General features: G+C 32.5%; 3 protein-coding genes across 3 annotated transcripts; 1 reads left to right on the forward strand and 2 right to left on the reverse strand.

The window, feature by feature from the left end:
• The first annotated feature begins 586 nt into the window (after positions 1-586).
• LOC107411823 (protein unc-13 homolog) lies at positions 587-5842 on the forward strand. Its single transcript, XM_048477609.2, has 5 exons — positions 587-1566; positions 2450-3334; positions 3464-3904; positions 4005-4191; positions 4287-5842. The coding sequence occupies exons 1-5, from the start codon at positions 931-933 to the stop codon at positions 5264-5266; spliced, it is 3129 nt and encodes a 1042-aa protein (XP_048333566.2). The 5' UTR covers positions 587-930; the 3' UTR covers positions 5267-5842.
• A 177-nt stretch (positions 5843-6019) lies between these two features.
• Positions 6020-11395, reverse strand: LOC107406740 (protein NRT1/ PTR FAMILY 5.2). Its single transcript, XM_016013922.4, has 4 exons — positions 11162-11395; positions 9055-9272; positions 7483-8048; positions 6020-7216 (listed from the first exon to the last, which is right to left on the reverse strand). The coding sequence occupies exons 1-4, from the start codon at positions 11274-11276 to the stop codon at positions 6331-6333; spliced, it is 1785 nt and encodes a 594-aa protein (XP_015869408.3). The 5' UTR covers positions 11277-11395; the 3' UTR covers positions 6020-6330.
• A 1600-nt stretch (positions 11396-12995) lies between these two features.
• LOC112490704 (protein NRT1/ PTR FAMILY 5.2) lies at positions 12996-18964 on the reverse strand. The gene is made up of 4 exons (XM_048478159.2): positions 18703-18964; positions 17132-17349; positions 14656-15221; positions 12996-14279 (listed from the first exon to the last, which is right to left on the reverse strand). Exons 1-4 carry the CDS (start codon positions 18818-18820, stop codon positions 13388-13390), a joined length of 1794 nt encoding a protein of 597 aa, XP_048334116.1. The 5' UTR covers positions 18821-18964; the 3' UTR covers positions 12996-13387.
• Positions 18965-22240: the final 3276 nt, after the last annotated feature.

Genomic DNA, 22240 nt, shown 5'->3' on the forward strand with positions numbered 1-22240 from the left:
TTTTTGATACCACCATGGCTATCACTCAAATAAAGTTTTTATTATTCAAGATACTAATTATTAAATTGTCTTTTATATTATTAACAATTTAATTAAAGTCAATTTGAACAGTGCCCAAATTGAGCTATATATATATTTTCTTTTCTTTTCTTTTTTTGTTGAATTTCAACTTATTAGATTCTTAAGTTAAAACATGAACCCATTTTCTTTTTTGGGTAGTGCACAAACTAATTTTTCATAATAAACTTAATTATAAGAGTTTTGCTATTTGTGATAGATTATTAATTTATATGATAAATTTTAATTGATATATTTAATTTTATTATTTTTTAATCAAAATTTTAAAATAAATTATTTAATAATAAATATTTAAATTGTCAATAGTTTTACGGTCCAAAACAAAGGTAAGAAAACAATTATAATAAAACAATTGTCGTCAAATGAAGTATCCAAAAAGCATACAATTTTCACAAAACGAAGAAAAAAAAAAAAAAAAAAAAAAAAAAACAGAAACAACAAAAATCAGTAACAGAGAAATGTTCGGGAAAGAGTTTGGCAACCCATTGTTATTCCTCGTTTTCTTCGCGCACAGCAAAGTTGGCAAAGCCATTGGCACCCATTCAATCTCTCTCTCTCTCTCTTCTATCTATCTATTTTTTTTTTTTTTTTCTCTCTCTTTCTCTCCATGGCCTTAGCTCAAACTCGCTGTCTAAAAACAAACAAAAAACCCAATAAAAGTCCAATCTCTCTCATAATCCTTTTCTTTTAATAGCAATGCTGATTTTCTGATCACCCACCACCACCACCACCACCACCACCAAAAACGACAACGACAATCATTTCTCCGACGGCCGTAATCACTCCTGCTTTATCCTTAGCAGGAGTTCTGTGAGACATTTCGACAAACACGTCGTCAAATCTTTGCCAAAAATGGGCCAACACACCCGCCGCGAAACCTTAAGCGGCCCATATCCAACCACAGCCCGCTCCGACATCGGCGACAGCCTCGACGCCGACTTAGTCTGGCCCTTCGGGAAACTCCATGGCATCGACCGCGACGACGTGAGAGAGACAGCGTATGAGATCTTCTTCACGGCTTGTCGTTCGTCGCCCGGTTTCGGAGGACGAAACGCATTGACATTTTACTCAGCCAACAACAACGACGGTAACAATAATAACAATAACAATAACAATGGAGGCGAAACGACGTCGTTCTTGTCGTCGTCGTCGTCGAAGCCGAACGGGGTGGTGATGACCCCGACGAGCAGGGTGAAGAGGGCGTTGGGGTTGAAGATGCTGAAACGGTCCCCGTCTCGGAGGATGGTATCGGGTGGTGGGAGTGGAAGCGGGTCAACTCCGTCGTCTCCGAGCTCGCATTATAATAATAATGGTGGTAATTCGGTGGTCGGGTCGTCTCCTTCTTCTTCTTCATTGTCGTTTACGATTCCGGCGTCGAGACCCCGACGGCCGATGACGTCGGCGGAGATTATGCGGCAACAGATGAGGGTTACCGAGCAGAGCGATAATCGACTTAGGAAGACGCTCATGAGGACCCTCGTTGGCCAAGTACGTTTTCATTACATTAATTATATAACATATACATACCTCGTTAGCAAATTACCAAAAACATTTATATATATATATATATATATATATAGATATATACACACGCATACATACATTAATATATTACAATTTTGAAACGAATTTTTCCTCACAAAAAGGCAAAAAAAAAAAAATGGAAATGAATTTTTTTATTTATTTTATGGGATTTTTCAAAAATTATAAGAAAATCACGTAAACATTTGAGAATGCATTTTTAATAAATTATTAATTATTAAAATATAGAAAATATAATTAATAAATTATATTTTTAATAAATGCATTTTTAATAGATTACATTTTTTTAAAAAAAATATAATAAAATCACATGAACATTTGAGAATGCATTTTTAATCTCATCGATGTATATATATATATAGTATATAAATTAGTAAATTACCAATAATTTTCTTTTTGGCATTGTTGTCTAATTGGTAAATTACATGTAATTAGCACTAATTGGACGACATACAGTAGAATTAAATTTTATAAATTATATATATATATATATATATAATTTTTTTTTTCTTTTCTTTTACAAAGATTGGCTGCTTTTCTATATGTAAATCCATATATAATTTTTACATTATGTGCATGACATGAAAATGAGGCATAAGAATGCATGCATGGTAACCATAAAGATACGCAATTCAATTTGTAACCTTCGATTCTCACATGCATGAAAATGGTATTATTCATATTTCCATTCCCTCTTTGTATTTTCCGTCAAAACAAAAGACATATAAACTTATGAACACAACGGAAAATTTGACAATATTGCCATTCATATGGAAGGAGACAAATTAAGCTCAAACTGAAATTTATTTTTTGGTATTTATAATGGCAGATGGGAAGGAGAGCAGAGACAATAATACTTCCATTAGAGCTTCTTCGCCATCTGAAACCATCTGAATTCAACGACTCACATGAATACCATCTATGGCAAAAACGCCAGCTCAAAATCCTTGAAGCTGGACTGCTTCTCCACCCTTCTATCCCACTTGACAAAGCCAACACATTCGCTATGCGTCTCAGAGACATTATCAGAGCAAGCCAAACCAAACCAATTGACACCGGCAAAAACTCTGACACCATGAGAACTCTCTGCAACTCTGTAGTTTCCCTTTCATGGAGGAGTCCGAACGGGACTCCAACCGACGTTTGTCATTGGGCAGACGGCTTCCCCATCAACATCCACCTCTATGTTGCTCTCCTCCAATCCATTTTCGATGTCAGGGACGAGACTTTAGTACTCGACGAAGTCGATGAGCTTTTAGAGCTCATGAAGAAGACGTGGTCCACATTGGGAATCACCAGGCCTATTCACAATGTGTGTTTCACGTGGGTTTTGTTCCAGCAATATGTGGCTACGTCTTTGATCGAGCCGGACCTTCTCTGCGCTGCTCATGCTATGTTGACAGAGGTTGCTAATGATGCAAAGAAACCGGACAGAGAAGCTCTGTATGTGAAGATCTTGTCTTCGGTTTTGTCTTCCATGCAAGGTTGGGCTGAGAAGAAGTTGCTCAATTACCATGATTATTTCTTGAGAGGAACTGTTAGCCAGATCGAAAACCTTCTTCCTTTGGCTTTGTCTGCTTCGAGAATCATGGGTGAAGATGTTACAATTACTGAAGGTGCAGGGCAAGAGAAAGGAGATGTGTTGGTGGTGGATTCGTCCGGTGATCGTGTCGATTACTATATTCGATCTTCATTGAAAAATGCTTTCACAAAGGTTAGTATATTTTTATCTCACAGTTCTTCTTTTTTCTTCCCCCCCCTCTGTTACTGTTTTTTTCAAGGTTTAGGATGCTGACTTTTCTTTCATTTTTTTATTTTTATTTTTTATTTTCACTTGAAAAAGATAATGGAAAGTGGGCCTATCAAAGAAATCAAGGAAGGAAGTGAAGTTCTGCTTCAATTAGCTAAAGAGACAGAAGATTTGGCATTGAAAGAGAGGGAAAGTTTCAGTCCAATTCTGAAAAGATGGCACACAACTGCAGCTGGTGTTGCTGCTGTGACACTCCACAACTGTTATGGTTCTGTGTTGAGGCAATATCTGGGTGGGATTTCGACCCTAACGAATGAAACAGTTGGAGTGTTGCAGAGAGCTGGAAAGCTTGAGAAGTTGCTGGTTCAAATGGTGGTTGAAGATTCTGCTGAGAGTGATGATGGAGGAAAATCAATTGTTAGAGAGATGGTTCCTTATGAAGTTGACTCTATCATAATGAACCTTTTGAAAAGGTGGATTGATGAGAGATTGAAGAAAGGTACAGAGTGCCTATGCAGAGCAAAAGAAACAGAAGTAAGTTTTTGATTTTTTGATGTTTAGGCAGGAGTGAAAATTTTTGAGTGGTTTTGATATTCTTAGAGAATAATAAAACGGATATGAATTGTGATTGCAGACATGGAATCCAAAGTCCAAATCTGAACCATATGCACAATCGGCTGTGGAGCTAATGAAATTGGCAAAGGAAGCTGTGGAGGAGTTCTTTGAAATCCCAATTGGAATTACTGAAGATTTAGTTCGAGATCTTGCTGATGGTTTAGAGCAACTTTTCCAAGACTATGCTGCATTTGTTGCATCAGCTGGTAAAAAAAAATGATTCAATTTTTCTACATCAAAATTTTGGTAGAACTAGTAAGTTTTAGTATAACATTGTTCTCTACTGCTTTTTGTTTTTTAGGTTCCAAGCAAAGTTATATCCCTGCACTTCCACCACTAACCAGATGCAACAGGGATTCGAAGTTCATCAAGCTATGGAAGAAAGCTAGCCCATGTTCTACTGTTGCAGATGATTTACACCACACTGGATCCAATGAAGGCAATCATCCTCGCCCTTCAACAAGCAGAGGAACACAGCGTCTCTATATCCGTCTCAACACATTGCATTATATTCTTTCCCACCTGCATTCCCTTGACAAAGCACTCTCTCTTTCCCCAACAGTCATCCCTTCAACTCGTATTCGTTTCAGCAGCTTCCGAAGGTCTCACAGCAACTCCTCTTCCTACTTCGAACTGGCCACTTTGTCAATCCAAGGAGCCTGCCAGCATGTTTCAGAAGTTGCTGCCTACCGTCTCATCTTCCTAGACTCAAATTCTGTCTTCTACGAAAGCCTTTACATTGATGATGTAGCTAATGCAAGAATTAGGCCAGCTTTGCGAATTCTCAAGCAGAATCTCACCCTCTTGAGCGCAATTCTCACTGACCGAGCACAGGCATTGGCAATGAAGGAAGTGATGAGGGCTGCCTTTGAGGCATTCCTTATGGTGTTGCTTGCAGGAGGAAGTGCCCGGGTGTTCTACCGCTCCGACCATGAGATGATTGAGGAAGATTTCGACAGCTTGAAGAAGGTATTCTGTACATGTGGAGAGGGATTGATAGCAGAAGATGTGGTGGAGAGAGAGGCTGAGATTGTCGAGGGAGTGATAGCATTGATGGGGCAATGTACTGAGCAATTAATGGAAGATTTCAGCATTGTGACATGTGAAACCAGTGGGATTGGAGTTGTGGGCGGTTCAACACAAAAGCTTCCAATGCCTCCAACAACAGGAAGATGGAACAGATCAGATCCAAATACAATCCTGAGGGTCTTGTGCCATAGGAATGACAGAGCAGCAAACCAGTTCTTGAAAAGGACTTTCCAACTAGCAAAAAGAAGGTGAATCCAAAATCAATTGAGAGAATGTACATTCTTCCTGGAAATTTTTTCATTCAGAGGTATAAAAAAATTAAAAAAAAAAAAAAAAAAAAAAAAAAAAAGAAAGGAAAAGAAAGAAAGGTGATTCTTTTAGAAAGGTGATCCTTTTCTTCTTCTTCTTCTTCTTTTTTATTTTTCTTTTTTTCCTGGTATATATTTGTATATTTGGGGTGAATTTCTAGCTATACTGACTTTCCAGCCCTGTAACCAAAAAAAAAAAAAAAAAAAAAGGAGAGAGAGAGAATTTCAAGGAAAAATGTGAGGAGCTTTGTATCCTAATTTCACTCAACTTCTAATGCTAAATCAAGATCATGCTGGGGGGTCAAAAAGATCATTTGTACTAATTTCTTTTGTCATTTTTGTTTTTGCATCTTTAGGCATTGTTTGTTACTTCTGCAGAACGGGGAAATGTCGGGCCACGGGTAGTATAAAAGTTTAGTTTTGTACATTGTCCCATGATATATTTACCCTTTCTATTTTGAGGAAAAGGAAAACAAAAAACAATGAAAGGTAATGTTGATAATTTCAATTTCTAAGCAAAGCTGTTTTTAGTAGCCCTTTTACTCTTTTCGCTTATTTCTGGCAATTCTGCTGCAATTGTTTAATAAGTACTAATATAACCTACATAATAAGAGTATAATATAAACTGTTGGAGAAGGAATTTTAGTGAAATTCATGCTTGCATTATCGTTCCAATCTGAGTCTTTTCTACAATATGTTTGGTGGTATGTAGGAAAACTATTAATTGACAGCGCTTTTTCCAATAAATTTTCAGAATCTAAATCTCCAAATGATTTACAGAAACCTATATTTGAGATAACCTTGTAAAATCTAGTTTACAGATTATTTGAAATTGCTACATAAGACCAGGTATCACATTTTATATTGTTGAAGGCTCATATCCCCAAGCAAGCAATACCAATAATAGTAGCTTTTATGGAAGGCCTGAAACCAAAGACAGCTTCATCCAACCAACTGATAATCCCACAAAGTTTGGATTTTACCATATCTATCTCCGTAACTCATTCATCAACTTGACCAATTTTTGGTCTCTTCTTGGTTGGATAACCTAACTCTAGTACCCTTCAACTCTTCTTCTAGCACTTTTATTGAATCAGAAACTTCAGCCCTATACACATAGAACTTGGAAACAACCAAGAAGAAAACTAGATTGGCAAAGTTTAGAATTGCAAAAAATGCATAATAGTAATCAAGATGAGAAGCATTAAGGTTATTCAGAATCCATCCGTGTCCATGCTTCTCGGTGATGTGGGAAACTGTCGAAAGAAGGAAACTACTGAGAAAGTTCCCAACTCCTAAAGTAGTCATGGCATAGGAAGTCCCAAGACTCTTCATGCTCTCTGGTGCTTGATCATAGAAAAACTCAATCTTTGCAACATCTAGAAATGCATCAGCAATTCCCATAAGCACAAACTGAGGAAGCAAAATGAATATGCTTAAAGGAACTTGTCCACCATTTTCAGCCACTCCATGCTCTTTTGCCACTTGAAGCCTCCATCTCTCTGTAAAGGAAGCAACTACCATGATTATAATATGGATAACAATTCCAACTCCCATTCTTTGAAGGAGACTAATTCCTCTTGGCTTCTTTGTCACTTTCTGCATAATTCTAACAAATAGTCTGTCATAGAGAACTACACTGACAAGCATAGATATGGTCACAAAACCAGCTAAACTCGCCGGTGGGATATTGAAGCTGCCAATGCCTCTGTCAAGAGTGGTTCCTTGCTTGACAAAAAGGGTATTAATCTGTGCAATCATAATGCTTGGTACAAATGTGGCAACCAAGATTGGTAGCATCCTCACCATTTGCTTGGTCTCCTCAACTTGGGTTACACAACAGAGCATCCATGGACCGGTTGATCCTGTTTTCACTGAAGCTTTGTTGAGAAACCTGCAGGCATATATATAAACAGATTGCAATTTTTATAAATCTTTTACCAAGGAGCCTTTTTTTCAGTGTAGAAAGATGGGCAAGCCTAAGACCAAATAGGATGCATAGGGAAAATTTTACTAACATCTCCTCCATTTTTTGTGAGCTTTATATTGAAATCTACAAAGTAATGGAAAACATTGTAGCAAGAATATAGTTTTTCATTAATTTTCACTAATGATCCAATATTATTGTGACAGAATAAGATAACCAGTTAACAAACTAACCTCAATGTTGGTGTGGAATCAATCCTAAACATTCCCTTTTTTGAATACTCTTCCAAGTCAAGCTCATAGAGTTCTTTAGGATCACTTGAGAGAGACACATTCCATTTTCTCAATGCAGCAACTATGACTTTAGCCATTCTTGTGAAGGGACTCCCTGAGGGAACTTTGTGCCTGTAGAAAGGTGTTCCAGCTACAAAGATAATCACAGAAATGGCAAGCCCAAGTGTTGGAAGGCCATATCCAAGAGTCCAGCCCACATTATCTTGTATATAGACAAGAACTGTGTGGGCAAAAAGTGTACCACAAAAGATGCTAAACATCCACCAATTGAAGAAGGAAAGCTTGTGCGATTTTTCTTTTGGATCAAACTCATCAAATTGGTCTGCCCCAATTGTAGAGATGTTGGGCTTTGTTCCACCTGTTCCTATTGCCAGTGTATAAAGTGCTCCATAATAGATTACTAGTTGTACTGTGGAGGCCTTTTTGCAGTTTCCCAATTTGGGATTTGCACATTGAGGGGGTTTCAAAGCAGGAAGCGAAACTGCTAGGGTCAATGCAGACATTCCCTGCCATTAAATTTCATTAGAATAAATTTGCCAATTTTTGTTTTCATTAGGGTATAAGTGTAATCTTTGCTCATGTTCAATCGAAGTTCTACATCAAAAAATGGATGAATGTGCCCTGTGTTGCCTAGGGTTTGTCTGTGTTTTGGGAGTACAAGTTAGCAATATGTGGCAAAAAGTGGACAAATTTCTCTGGTCCTATGATTGAAAGACATATAATAAAGCAAATTGATATAATTTGGTCCCAATATAGTACACTTTATAATTATATCACCCACGTTTCAGCTGAAATAGTTTTTTTGACCCAAAAAAAAAAAATCTTAGTTTTTTGTTTTTTTGGGGTAATGATTTGCTTTTCTTCTGAATTGATTTTTCTTTTTCTTTTTTCTTTTTTTTTTTTCTTTTTTTGATTTTTTGTCGTTGTTTCGAGAATGATGTTGAACCCACTTTGAATTTTCCAAAGGGAATCGATTTCTCTATGTTCTTTATGCTTTTGTTACCTTTTTCTCATTTGTTTTATCGCACTAATAATTGAATATAGAAGACTATGGTTTAGCTTAATACTTTAAGTCTTCCACGTGGTCACTGAAAATTTAATCGTACGTCAATAATATTTTACTAAAACACGTAGGACTAATTAATGTTTACTTTTGTCATTGCATATCAATCTGTCTCTTAAATCATCAAAGCTTGTTAGCTGTCCATGTGTGCTTGTCTCGTTGACGTTCGTAGTACTATGAGTTCTCTCTAGACAAAACATATAATATATATAATATTATATAGAGTAAAGCCTCTAATAGGGTTGTTTACCTAATCAAATTTTAATTATTAGATAAAAGTACTAATTAATATTTAAATTTAAATTTAAACGAAACTTTTAGCATTTGTCAACGTAATCATCTTTTATTAAAATCAGAAGCATAGTATATATTCAGGTTAAGGTTAAAGAAAGCATAATAGATGCTCAAGTTAAAAGAGTAAAATTAAAATTAAATTGACATATATATACCAAGAGATAGATTATGGAAGCGGAGATGAAGGTCCAGTAGCGACCGAGATGAGCATCAGCGATATAGGCACCCAAAATAGGAGTCACCCAAATAGTTCCAACCCAGTTTGTGACGTTGTTGGCAGAGCTGACGGTGCCTTGATGGAGCTTCCTTGTCAAATACAGAACCAAATTCGACGATATTCCATAATAGGCCATGCGTTCAAATACCTCATACACTGCATATATACATGTATATATATATATATATATCAAACCCGATACAGGTATGTATATAGAAATTATCTGTTTTGATATCATCATAAATAGTTTATAATGGATGTCTAACCCACTTTACAAGTGCTATTAGATGCATATTAATACTTCTAAACGGTAAGATGCACAACATACATACTATCCAATTGCATTCGATATATAAAATTATATGTATTATATATATATATATACACACACACAGTTTGATTCAAATGAAAATACTCATCTTAGAATATTATGAAGATGCATATTTTATGATACTCCATAATATGTTGCAGAAGTAAATCATGTTATTAAATGTGCATCTTCGCAATATTTTTAGTTATCTTTATTTAAGTCTTTAGTATTTATATATATAGTTTTGATCACATTAAAATATTTACATTTTATAGACTTCATAAAATGGATTACAATGCAAATAAGTCAGAAAGTCAGAGAGAGTACCGTGATAAGTCTGTGGGGACAAAAAAGGGTTAGAAATTCGTGACAGCCGTGTGAACATTTGGGATAGTAGCTAAGTATATGGAGTTGGTCAAAGATATCTTTGAAGGACAAGACTAATAAGAGAGATGGGGGTCTACCAAAATATAATGGTTGGTTGACAATGAATGTTTTGATGCACGATTTTTCACGAAATGTTTGATGGATAAGAAAAGAAAAGGGCAAAAAACAAAAAAAAAAAATCAAAGAAAAGAAGCCAAGTTAGATAAGCACGAAAGGAAAAACGTTAAAATGAATATTCTATTACGATTATTAGTACATTTATTGATTTTTAAGTCCTATTTAAAAAGTGGGTCTAATTTGATGTACTACTTTTAACATTCTAAGTAAGACTTTAAGCCTTGTACGTGCTTGAGAGTGAGAGGTTTTTCATTTTCCCTTGACAATTTCTACATCCAAGACTACAAGATAACCATAGAAGACTATCAATACTTGGTACTAGAAGAAATTTCTGGTCTGGTGGGTAGCTGAAAAGTGCTTATTATTATTATTATTATTATTATTATTATTATTGTTTTATTTTTTGCTAAAATGAGAAGTGCTTATTAATGTATTTACGCTGATATGTATGCATATAATATCTTCCTATGCTCTAAATGGGCAAGGAAAGAAAGTGAAAAGAAAATTCAAGCAAAGAAGAATTAAACATCTTTTCAGGGGAAAAAAAAGGTAAAAGATCGAAGATTTATTATGTGAAGAAGCCGAAAATAAAAGTGGAGCTAAAGAAGTTTAGCTAGGTAGCCACGTACAACGAATGGTTATATTAATTTTTGTTTCTTCAGAAAAACTTTTTAAAAAGCTATACTGTTAATTTAAAGTTTTTTTTTTTTTTTTTTTTTTTTTTTTGAAATCCTAAATTGTATGTCATGACATAGCTTCTAAAATGTTTACTAATTATGACTTTCAAAGCTCAAAAACAATTTATAAAAGTGTTTATATAATTTGATGGAAGAGCTTTAGGGCTCCAAAATAACTTAAAACCAAAACTGGTAAAATTTAGCTTCCCATAAAGTTCTTGTTAAAAAGCAAAAGTTATTAAATAAAATAAAACAAAACAATATATAAAAAATAAATAAAAAGAAAAACATAATCAGATAAGAAGTTATCCCAAATAGAATCGTAAAGCTTTTCTTCAAAAAAAAAAAAGTTCAGAGATTCTCAGAAGCTGTTTTATAGTGTCTAAAACCTGAAACAGCATTTCGTAACTTGTGAAATGGCTTTCTAAGTTTCATGGTACCGTTAAAAACAGAAAGTGCTCCTGAACCTTTGGAAAGCTGTTGTTTGAAGGCGATGACCATGGAGGAGAGAGAAACATATATATATATATATATATAGAGAGAGAGAGTTATACCAACAACGAAGGAGCAAGCAGTCCATCCACCTCTCTTGGATCTAAGAACTGGGTTTCCTTTAAGATCCACAGTCCCATCTTGTGTATACTCATCAACACCTTCTTCTACAGCCATACTCCTTGTTTTTTTCTTTTTTTTCTTTTTTTTGGTTGCTTACTCCAAAAAATTTAAGCCCTCTCTCTTTCCTGGTTTGAGAACTTTTTTACTACTTCACTTGCAAGTCCACATATATATGCTATCCCTTTTGTAGTTTTTTTTTTTTTTTTTTTTTTGTGGGTAAATGCTATCCCTTCTGTATTTATTTATTTACTTATTTTTTGGTTAAATATCCCTTCTGTAGTTCCTTCTTACAAAATTGTCCTTTTACACATTATTTAATATGACCAAAGAGATATTATATTTCGAATGCCCATATTCATCCAATAGTTATCCCATATTTGTATATTGACATGACATGTGGTCTCGCTTTCATTGAAAAAATAAAATAAAATAAAATGAATGACATACATGTGGTCTTCCAACTAGTTTGACGTTTGCTTGTAAAATGACCCATACAACCTCTCATTTTTATTTTTATTTTAATAATTTTCCAACTAATCATGATTTTGAGAATAATTCTTGGCAAAAAATGCAGATCATAGATCATGTTTTAAATATAGATGATTTGCTTCTTGTTATTCAAAGTATTTCTTTTGGTAATTATTTCAAAAAGAAAAAAATCTATTAACTTTTTAAATCAACTTTATTACTTTAAGAAAGGTCCTAACCGAACAAAATCATTGAATTTGTGAAGATATTATAATTACAAACAAAAGCATTGTCATACAAATGATTATATATAATAACATGAGTTTATATAGCATACTGACCCATCACCGATTTAAAATGAAGAATTCCAATTAATATATATATATATATATAATATACTTAAAGATATAACAATTTAATAATTATTATTTTCATAAAAATTTAATAATTATTATTCTACCTCATGAAGATTTAGAATATTTTCAAGGAAACATTAACATATGTTGTATGATGGGTTGAGATTTGATAATCTCCATTGATAGATTACAGATGTCATAGATCATCGCTTTATTATTATTATTACTATTATTATTATTTGTTTATAATCATCATTTTATTAAATTAATATAATATATATTAAAGCCGTGACAGCAAATTAATAATTAAAAAAAAAAAAAACCTGTTGAATCTGAAAGTATGTTAATAATTGAAGCAATATGTGTCATGTCTCTTAATTAATTATTGAAATGGATAATTTTATAGTCATTTATATATATAACTGATTAATTTATATACTGGAAAAGGATTGTAAAATACTTTCAATCCAATATTCATGTAATTGTTCACTATATAATTAATCATAATTGGAAGATTTTCATATCCTATAATTATAGGATGATGGATTTGTCTCATCTCCATGCCCATAGTCGATTTGTTGAGCACAGGTATAAAGAATCTATATATTCATAAGGTTGTTGAGCGCAGGTTTAAAAAAAATAAACTAAAAAAAAAAAAAAAGGGGCAAAACTTGTTTCTCATTTGACTCGGCATTAAAAAACGAAGATAACAGTTCAAAAACATATACCATAAAACACACTAAAATCTAAATCTTCTATTGATAACTAATTACCAGTCGGACCAAAATTAATAATTAATTTATGGATTAATATCATATACTAAGATTCAGCATCACCAAAAGACTTTTTTTAGTGGGGAATGGGGATACAAGAAATTGAGAGCCAATTTGAGCCTGTCTGCTGAAAATGAATAATAAAAATTAAAAAGAGGCTTTAGGAGCACCAAAACTTAAATAGAAAACAACTTATAGGCAACAATATATAAACTGTCAGAGGACTACTTTCCAAGAGGTTTTCTGAAATTTAAAATTGCCAAATGGTTTACATGACTGTGTAACACCTACTTTATAGATTCCCAGGAAGCACAAATTCTTATGTGCTAAATCCAAATCGTTTAGTGTATATATATATATATATAGTGTTTCTTTTTCCTTCAAAAATTTAAACAAAATAAAAAAAAAAGTACATTGGGTTTGAATCCACCATAAACACCCAAAACCACACCAACAACTATAACTCTATGAAAAGTCTGTCATCAATAATCAGAGCTTCTATACCAACTAGTAAAAATATTCCATAAAGTTGTAATTTTACCTTTTCTATCTCCATAACTCCATTTTATTAACTTTGATCTATGTTTGTGTCTCCTACTTGGTTGGATATCCTTGTTCCAGTCCCCTTCAACTCTTCTTCAAGCACTCTTATGGAATCCGAAACTTCAGCTTTGTACACATAGAACTTGGAAGCAGCCAAGAAGAAAAAAAAGTTGACAATGTTCAAAATTGCAAAAAATGCATAATAGTAGTCAAGATGAGAAGCATTGAGGTTGTTCAGAATCCATCCATGTCCATGTTCCTTAGTGATGCGTGAAACTGTTGAAAGAAGGAAACTACTAAGAAAATTCCCAACTCCTAAAGTAGTCATGGCATAGGAAGTACCAAGACTTTTCATGCTCTCTGGTGCTTGATCATAGAAAAACTCAATCTTTGCAACCTCAAGAAATGCATCAGCAGTTCCCATAAGCACAAACTGAGGGAGCAAAATGAATATGGTTAGAGGAACTTCTCCACCATTTTCGACTAGTCCATGCTCTTTTGCCACCTCAAGCCTCCATTTCTCGGTGAGAGAAGCAACTGCCATGATTATGATGTGAAGAAACATCCCAATCCCCGTTCTTTGAAGCAGAGTGATTCCTCTTGGGTTTTTGGTGAATTTCTGCATAATTCTGACAAAGTATCTGTCATAGAGAACCACACTGATGAGCATTGATAAGGTCACAAAACCAGTTAAACTTGCAGGTGGGATTTTGAAGTTGCTTCCAACTGCTCTATCAAGAGTGGTTCCTTGCTTGATAAAAAGGGTATTAACCTGTGCAAGCATAGTACTTGGTACAAATGTGACAGCTAAGATTGGGAGCATTCTCAACATTTGCTTGGTTTCCTCAACTTGGGTCACAGAGCAGAGCATCCAGGGACTGGTTGAGCCTGTTTTAACTGAAGCTTTGTTGAGGAACCTGCAGGCATTTATGTAAACAGATTGCAATCTTTATAATGAACTCAAAATGGCAGACTGATTTAGAAACATGTCTAAGAAGTTAATCTTGGCAACATTAAAAAATGAATAAACTCAAAAACCATATCCAAATTTCAAGTTTTAGAATCAAATTTTCAAAAAAATTTGTACATAGTGGCAGAATATTGTAGCATAAGTCAAATTGAAAGGTAATGCAAATTAAAAATGAAAAAAAACTAAAGGGAATGTTAATTTTCTTAAATTATATCATTTCGACAAATAAAAACATAATTAACTATAAAGATCACTATTTTTTTCGAATAGTAATTTTGAATTCGAATCTTTCCACTTTCAATATAAAAAGGAAAGAAACATACCTATAGGTTGGTGTGGAGTCAATTCTAAACTTTCCCTTCTTTGAATACTCTTCCAAATCAAGCTCATAAAGCTGTTTAGAGTCGTGAGGGAGAGGCACATTCCATTTTCTCAATGCAGCAACTATGACTTTAGCCATCCTTGTGAAGGGACTCCCAGAGGGAGCTTTGTGCCTATAGAAAGGCGTACCAGCTACAAAGATAGCCACAGAAATGGCAAGCCCAAGAGTTGGAAGCCCATATCCAAGAGACCAGCCCACATTGTCTTGTATGTAGACAAGAACTGTGTTGGCAAAGAGTGTACCAAAAAAGATGCTGAACATCCACCAATTGAAGAAGGAGAGCTTGTGGGATTTTTCTTTTGGATCAAATTCATCAAATTGGTCTGCACCAATTGTAGAGATATTGGGTTTTGTTCCACCTGTTCCAATTGCCAGTGTATAGAGTGCACCATAAAACACTGCTAGTTGTAATGTGGAGGCCTTTTTGCAGTTTCCCAATTTGGGATCTGCACAGTGAGGGGGTTTCAATGAAGGAAGTGAAACTGCTAGGGTCAACACGGTCATTCCCTGCCATTAATATATTCATTAGTAAATTAGAATTTTATAAATTATCCAATTTTTTTCAAAAGGGTATATAGTTGCCAAATTTACCTTTTATTTCCAAAAGAAAAAAGAAAAAAATGTAAGGCAGACATGTTGTCAAGACTTGTCTGTTGGCTGGGTTGACAAGTGGATGTGTACATGTAGTCCTTGAAGGACAAATTTCTCTGGCTTTGTGATTGAAAGACAAATAATAAAGCAAATTCAGAGTTCAATTCCACACGGTACATTGCCTCTATAATTGGTTGCCAGTTATAATTATAACATCACTTTTAGACTGAGTGGATTATTCTTTGTTAGATTGAGATTTCTTTCATTTTATTTTTTTTTATTATTATTTTTTTTTACACCATGAGATGTTGATAAATACTGCAGAGTATATGATTATTTTAAGATATGCCTGCTTCAAAACAAAAATAAAAATTAGCTAATTAATTAATATAAATAGAAGACATAAGTTTATGTTTTGAAAAACCAGAAGCTGCCAAATAAAAGGTAGTGAATTTTCAACACTGTCTTCTACAGAAATAAAGATATTTTATGTGTTGTATAAATACACGTTTAAATTAATACATTTAATAACAAAAAACAAGGATTATTGGTTTAATTTTTTGTTGAAATATGATATAATATATATGTATATACATATACAAGTTGCTATAGTCTTTTATCTATGTTTCTCGAAAGTCATGAACTCTTATCCAAAGAGTAGATAGGCAGAGTTGAATATACTCTAAAACTCCACCACCCGACAAAAATATCGATATTCAACTTGGAACTTGAAAACAGCGGTCCATGTATGTTTCTTACCCCTATGTAGTATAGAATTACATACGTAATAATTATATATTTGTGTGTGTCAATATTATTTATCAACTTGGACCAGTGCGTTTTTACCAAAAAAAAAAAAAAAAAAAAAAAAAAAAAACAAAAACTTGGACCAGTACGTGCTCATAATTTTCAAAGTCAAAATTTCCACACTTCTTTCAAACAGAGCCGGAGTCTCTCTCTGCCACTTGAAAGTATATGCTAACATAGAAATATCGTCAATGTGAAACAACATTTAATTAATTAATCTTATTTTTGTGATTAAACGGTCCAATTGTTTGGTTCCTAGATCTCTCAACTTTCATTGGATGTCAAACGTTCAATTTTTCTTATGTTTTGGTACGTACGCAATGATTTTGAATTCTGATTCATCGATTAATCATTCTAAATGAGTCAAATTATAAATATGTTAATATTTTATTATATATCTTTTACGGCTACTACGAACTTTCCTTATGAATCAAATTCAACGAAATTTTCATTTATTGTTAAGAATATATCCACGTGAACTGGAAATTGTTTAATCATTTCAAATGGAATTCATTATTCTTTATTTGTTAATTTAATTAATAATGTGTATACATTATTATCAAATATATATATATATATATATAGAGAGAGAGAGAGAGAGAGATTAATCTATCACCAACGGTAAGTTTTGAGACTTTTAAGATTGTAATCATGAATTTCATTATGAATCTGATCATTTTGTACACTCAACGCATCAACATTAATAGTAATTTTGTATAACTACGTACATAGATTTCTCAAACCTATACGTTTGGTCTACTGTATATTCCTCTCACAAACACATGTATCCTAAACTGTGAACTGCACGTATTTACAAAAAACGACCTACTATACGTTCTTAAATAATGTGAACCGCACGTAAAATTAACGACCTATAGTTAAACAAAGTCTACTGGAAATAAACTCTTAATTTAAGAGACTTAAAAAGAGTGGGGTATAGTTTGAAAAATGAACTGAGACTTTTATGAAAAAGAAAAAAAAAGTAGTATAGTTGAAATTCGAAGAATAAAGACACATACCAATAGGTAAATTACGGAAGCGACAATGAATGTCCAGTAACGACCAAGATGAGCATCAGCAACATAAGCACCTAGAATTGGAGTCATCCAAATTGTTCCAACCCAGTTTGTGACATTATTGGACGAGCTTACAGTGCCTTGATGGAGCTTGTTTGTCAAATATAGAACCAAATTCGACGATATTCCATAGTAGGCCATGCGTTCAAACACTTCATACACTGCATATATATATATATATATATATAAGTCAAAAAAATTTATTTTATTAGATAACTTGGGGTTGAGTTCCAATTTGGTATAATTTGGATAAAATATTCAATAAATTACATGTAAACACTCCTCCACTTAACTCTCAATAGAAAGGGACTAAAAAAGTCAAACTCATCTATATGGGGTCTCAAACTTATCTATGTGGGGTCAACAAGGGTTAGAAATCATTAAGTGGATGGACTCAATTATATCTGAAAGTTTGTAAATTTGAGATAGTAAAATGGAGAGAAAGAAAATTATTGTAATTATAAGGAAAAAAAAAAAAAAGGTATTATGTAAATAATCAAAGAAAAAAAAAAAAAAAACACAAGGATCAGAAATCATAAGAGCCGTCCGATCTGCAAAGATATTGTATGGCAAGCTGGTAAAGATATTTTTGGATGACAACAGAGAAAGAAAAAAGATGGAGAAAAAGATGAACGGTTGATAATCAACCTCAAGAGGCATGATTTTTGACCGTTTGATAAGAGTAAAGAGGAAAATGATTCATTTTCAGCCCTGAGAATATTGAGTGCCATACATAAATCTTGAATTTTAAGTCAAGGTTTTAAATATGAGAACGTACAAACTTTTATTGATTCTGTAAGACTCTCTGATGTTAGTACGTTTTAGTCTTACAAGGCAGCTGTGTTCAGTGCTTCATGTATGCTTATATATGTATATATATTGGACACAAACGGAAAAAGAAAGAGAGAGAGAAATTGGTTTGGTTTTTAAATGCATGTGGTTGCAGCGAACAACTGTACTACTTTGGCATATGGGAAATTAATACCAAACTTTTTTCTTTTTTTTTTCGAATATTATTGGATAGAGAAAGAGAATGAAAGGTTGTTCATTCTCATTCACATTCGATAACTACCAAACAAAGATCAAAAAACTCTAGAAGAAATTAAGTTCTGCTAAATACTTATTTATTTCCTTAACCATTAATGGGGATTAGAAGAAAGTAGTGAAAATTTTCAAGGCAAAAGAAAACAAACTTATAAGTACGTGTTATATGTGTACTGGGGAAACAAAAGTTTATATATAAGACAGCAGATGAAAACCAGAGCAAGAAAATAGAAACCTAATGGGAAAAGAAAATTTTGCATTTTCAAGGAAACAGAGATATGAGCTTAATAGTACTTCAATGGCTTCCAAACTTCATGGAAGTAGCAGAAAGATATATAGTGTTATAAAATCTTTGGAGGGTTGGTTTGGCTTTTTTAGACAAAGACCATGGAAATGGAGATACAGGTCATAGAGAAACAGAGAGAGAGAGAGAGAGAGATAGAGAGAAACAGAGAGAGATTTATAATTACCAACAACAAAGGAGCAAGCAGTCCAGCCACCTCTTTTGGATCTAAGAACAGGGTTTCCTTTAAGATCCACCGTTCCATCTTTTGTATATTGATCATCAACTCCTTCTTCGACTGCCATTCTCTTTTTTTATTTTATTTTTCCCTTGCTTTTACTTCCAAATTTCCAAAACCCTTCTTTTTTTTTGGGTTGGAGTTTTTGGAATCTGCTTTGGGTAGTTAAGGCTCGATTTCTTAAGTCCATATAGCTCATCCTTTTTATAGACAAGCACTTTATTTTTATTTTTTATTTTTGGTCCTTCGTACAAGGACTTTTATAAATGGGCGAGCTAGCTTACTTTTTGATTTTTTTGGTAAATAGATAGTCTACCTTTTGATGGACCAATTTTATAGCGTTCAATTGCATGAATCAGACGGTGATAAATGTTTGTTGCTTATCTTTCCTAAAAGATATCGTCAACAGTAGCATTTAATTTACACACACACACACACACACACACACATATATATATATATATATTACAATTGATTTATGTAAATTAATTACTGACTAGTCCAATCTATCTTTGCCACTAGCCAGCTAGCTGATTATCTTTTGACTTGGGGGACTGCAAGTGCTGTTTAACGTTTTACCTTGTTAAATGACCAATACAACCTTTTCATGTTTTTCTAGTTCATGTTATTATTTGATGGATAACATACTTATTCATTGACGCGTGATTATGTTAACTTCAACGCAGTATCTATTATGTTCAAATCATGTAAACTTATTTTGTCAAATGGATTGATTCGGTCAATAAACTATTTATTTTTATAATTGAAAAGTTATTGGTTTAAAAAATTGAATAAAAGGGAAACTTATTCCAAATGTTCAAAAAAAAAAAAATCATATCTACTAATTTTTATTTGTTTATTTTTATAAATATTGAAGATAGGAATTCCATTTTAAAAATATATATAAATCTAGTTGGATAAGTGCTAATATTTTAGTATTGATTAAAAAAATTGTAATGTGAATACGTTTCCAATTTATCTAAATCATATGTATAATATAGATTTTCTCGAAAATCGTTGAAAAAAGTTTGCGTTAATATAAAGCAAAACTTTGACAAGATTAGAAGAAAATTATTAAATAATGATACAGACTAATTATATGCATTGGTATGCCAAAAAGATAAAAATAGAGAGTTTCTATCATTTTATACGAATTTTGATAAATAAATTAGATTCACAACGTATGAGAACCAAGAAAAAAAAAATTAATGAGAACAAATAAAATACTGGACAAAGAGCTATTTTAAATTTTGATAAACAAAAAAAACAAAGTATTTTTGTTCATTAATTGGCACTAAAAATAAGAATAATAATAATAATTTTGCTTTCGTGTGGAAGTTTCCATTAGTATGTTCTTTGAATACTGCTTCCGCGGACAAAAATGAGATGCATTAGTGGTTTTGCCATTTATACATGCTAATTACAAATTTGTCCAGAACCTTAGTCAACAAAGTATCTAATATCTTTCACCCAAAAAAAAAAAAAAAAAAAAGGTATCTCATATCTAATGGTGCCAGGTAGACAGATTCTGGCTAGTGGAAGATCTAACCTTGTCAGGCCATTCGATGAATGTAACCTAAGTATTAGCTTAATTAATAAATATAAATTTTGCCACCAATTTTTTATTTAATGATGCGGAAAAGGGTAATATTGTCCATAGCGAAATTGCACCCTCCTAATCTATTATGTTCTCTTGTAATAATATATATAAAGACGTATTCTACAGCACAATTAATTAAATATATTCTACATAGCTTAATAGATTAATATTAGTCCAAATTATATTATTTTTTAAAAAAAAACTTTTGAAAATTTGGTATTATTGGAAATTTGGTATATTGTCAAAGAATGTGTATATAAAGACAAAGACAATGAGCCAGTAGAAAATTTGATAATTCTCGAGGAACATGTTGATCCTAATTTATGGATCCTATATCTAGATTCTTTTTTAATCTAGATTCTTTTTCAACCATTTTGAATTTTTCAAATATTTTATAAAATAATTAATAATATATGTGTACATACTTAATTTGTTATACCTAATTAACAGGCACACGGATCTAGAAAGAAGGTCAACCTTGTATAGCTGGCTGAGGAATTTGTTTTTCTGAAAAGTAAGAATTATGAAAAGCTTTTGATTTTGAGAATCATAACATAGCATTTTTCTTGTGAAGAAAACTCACTATATTTAGCTTTTTGTTTTTTCCCGACAGACAGTACTAAAGAAAAATGATTTAAGTGTTGAATCTTTGTTATATATAAGAAAACTATTAGCTATGGATATAAGTACCAGACAACTTATTATCTAATAAATACCTTTAAGTAATATATTATCTAATCTGAATTATATACTGACAAAAAAAAAACTGTATATATATATTATGAATAATATATATATATATATATATGTGTGTGTGTGTGTGTGTTTCATAGTACTATTCGCAGAAGAAATTGAAATTGCAATATTCTTTCTTGAATTGTCGCTTTCTTATAAATTGATTAGTAACAGTTTTAGCCTACATGACCTTTGATTGTGTATGTATATATATATTTATAGCTTCTAGATGACAATTACTTTTGGCCTTCATATACATTCTCTCTTTCTTCAATTCTGCGTTTCAGTGTAGAATATTTTAGCATGTGACATATTTTTCAATGCCGAAAAGTTTTAACTTACTTTTGTTTTTTGGGGAATAATTTGAAGTCAAAAGTGTGTGTCTGTAGAAGAATTTTGTTCTCAAAATGAATGATTACTGGCTACTTTATGATATGTATGGATTCTACTTCTTCACTAAGGGCTAAGGTATATATAAGGCTACATTTCCTTTAAGGGTATTAATCCAAAGCTAGAATCAATCAATTTTCACATGGTTTAAATGTGCTCCTTTTTGTAAATCAAAGGAAGTGCTACTAGTCCTAAGTTCAAAGTGACCATACCCTATAATATATATTGTGAAAGGTTCTTTGATCCTTCTTATTGTTGGAATATTTTATTTATATAAAATATATGTATACAGTTAATCAACAGTGCATATCCATACATTTGACGACGATTTTTAAAAAAATCATCGTTAATTCTATTACACAAATGCATTTTTTATAATAATATTTTCAAAAATCATTATCAAAGATAAAAATTCGCATACGGTACGCATCTACAAACACCATATATAAATATATGTGTGTGTATCTTAATTTTTAATCATTTGCACATCTCTAATAACTTTTTGGAATATATATACTGTGTGCCCGCGAATAAAGCATTTGAAATTAATTTTTTCATGCAGTGATTCTTCATTTCAAATATTAAAAAAAAAAAAAAAAAAAACCCAAGTATTAGAAACTTCTTTAGAGGCTTAAATGTTGTTCTTATTTTTATATGCTATATAGTTCAGTATTCATATCTTAACAAGAAAACAAAATTCATTATTTTAATGAAAAAACCACTCATATTGTAAAGATTTTTTACTGTATAAGAAAATACAAA

The sequence above is a fragment of the Ziziphus jujuba genome, chromosome 3, assembly GCF_031755915.1.
Source record: "Ziziphus jujuba cultivar Dongzao chromosome 3, ASM3175591v1".
In the NCBI taxonomy this organism is placed as follows: domain Eukaryota; kingdom Viridiplantae; phylum Streptophyta; class Magnoliopsida; order Rosales; family Rhamnaceae; genus Ziziphus; species Ziziphus jujuba.

Excerpts from the sequence above, each read along its gene's own strand:
- LOC107406740 (XM_016013922.4), bottom strand. The coding sequence starts at position 11,276 with ATGGCTGTAGAAGAAGGTGTTGATGAGTATACACAAGATGGGACTGTG. Across the intron at positions 9,273-11,161 it reads TGCTTGCTCCTTCGTTGTTG|TGTATGAGGTATTTGAACGC; the intron begins GTATAACTCTCT and ends GTATATATGCAG. Across the intron at positions 8,049-9,054 it reads CTTCCATAATCTATCTCTTG|GGAATGTCTGCATTGACCCT; the intron begins GTATATATATGT and ends ATTTAATGGCAG.
- LOC107411823 (XM_048477609.2), top strand. The coding sequence starts at position 931 with ATGGGCCAACACACCCGCCGCGAAACCTTAAGCGGCCCATATCCAACC. Across the intron at positions 3,335-3,463 it reads TGAAAAATGCTTTCACAAAG|ATAATGGAAAGTGGGCCTAT; the intron begins GTTAGTATATTT and ends CACTTGAAAAAG. Across the intron at positions 4,192-4,286 it reads TGCATTTGTTGCATCAGCTG|GTTCCAAGCAAAGTTATATC; the intron begins GTAAAAAAAAAT and ends TTTGTTTTTTAG.
- LOC112490704 (XM_048478159.2), bottom strand. The coding sequence starts at position 18,820 with ATGGCAGTCGAAGAAGGAGTTGATGATCAATATACAAAAGATGGAACG. Across the intron at positions 15,222-17,131 it reads CTTCCGTAATTTACCTATTG|GGAATGACCGTGTTGACCCT; the intron begins GTATGTGTCTTT and ends TATTAATGGCAG. Across the intron at positions 14,280-14,655 it reads GACTCCACACCAACCTATAG|GTTCCTCAACAAAGCTTCAG; the intron begins GTATGTTTCTTT and ends AAATGCCTGCAG.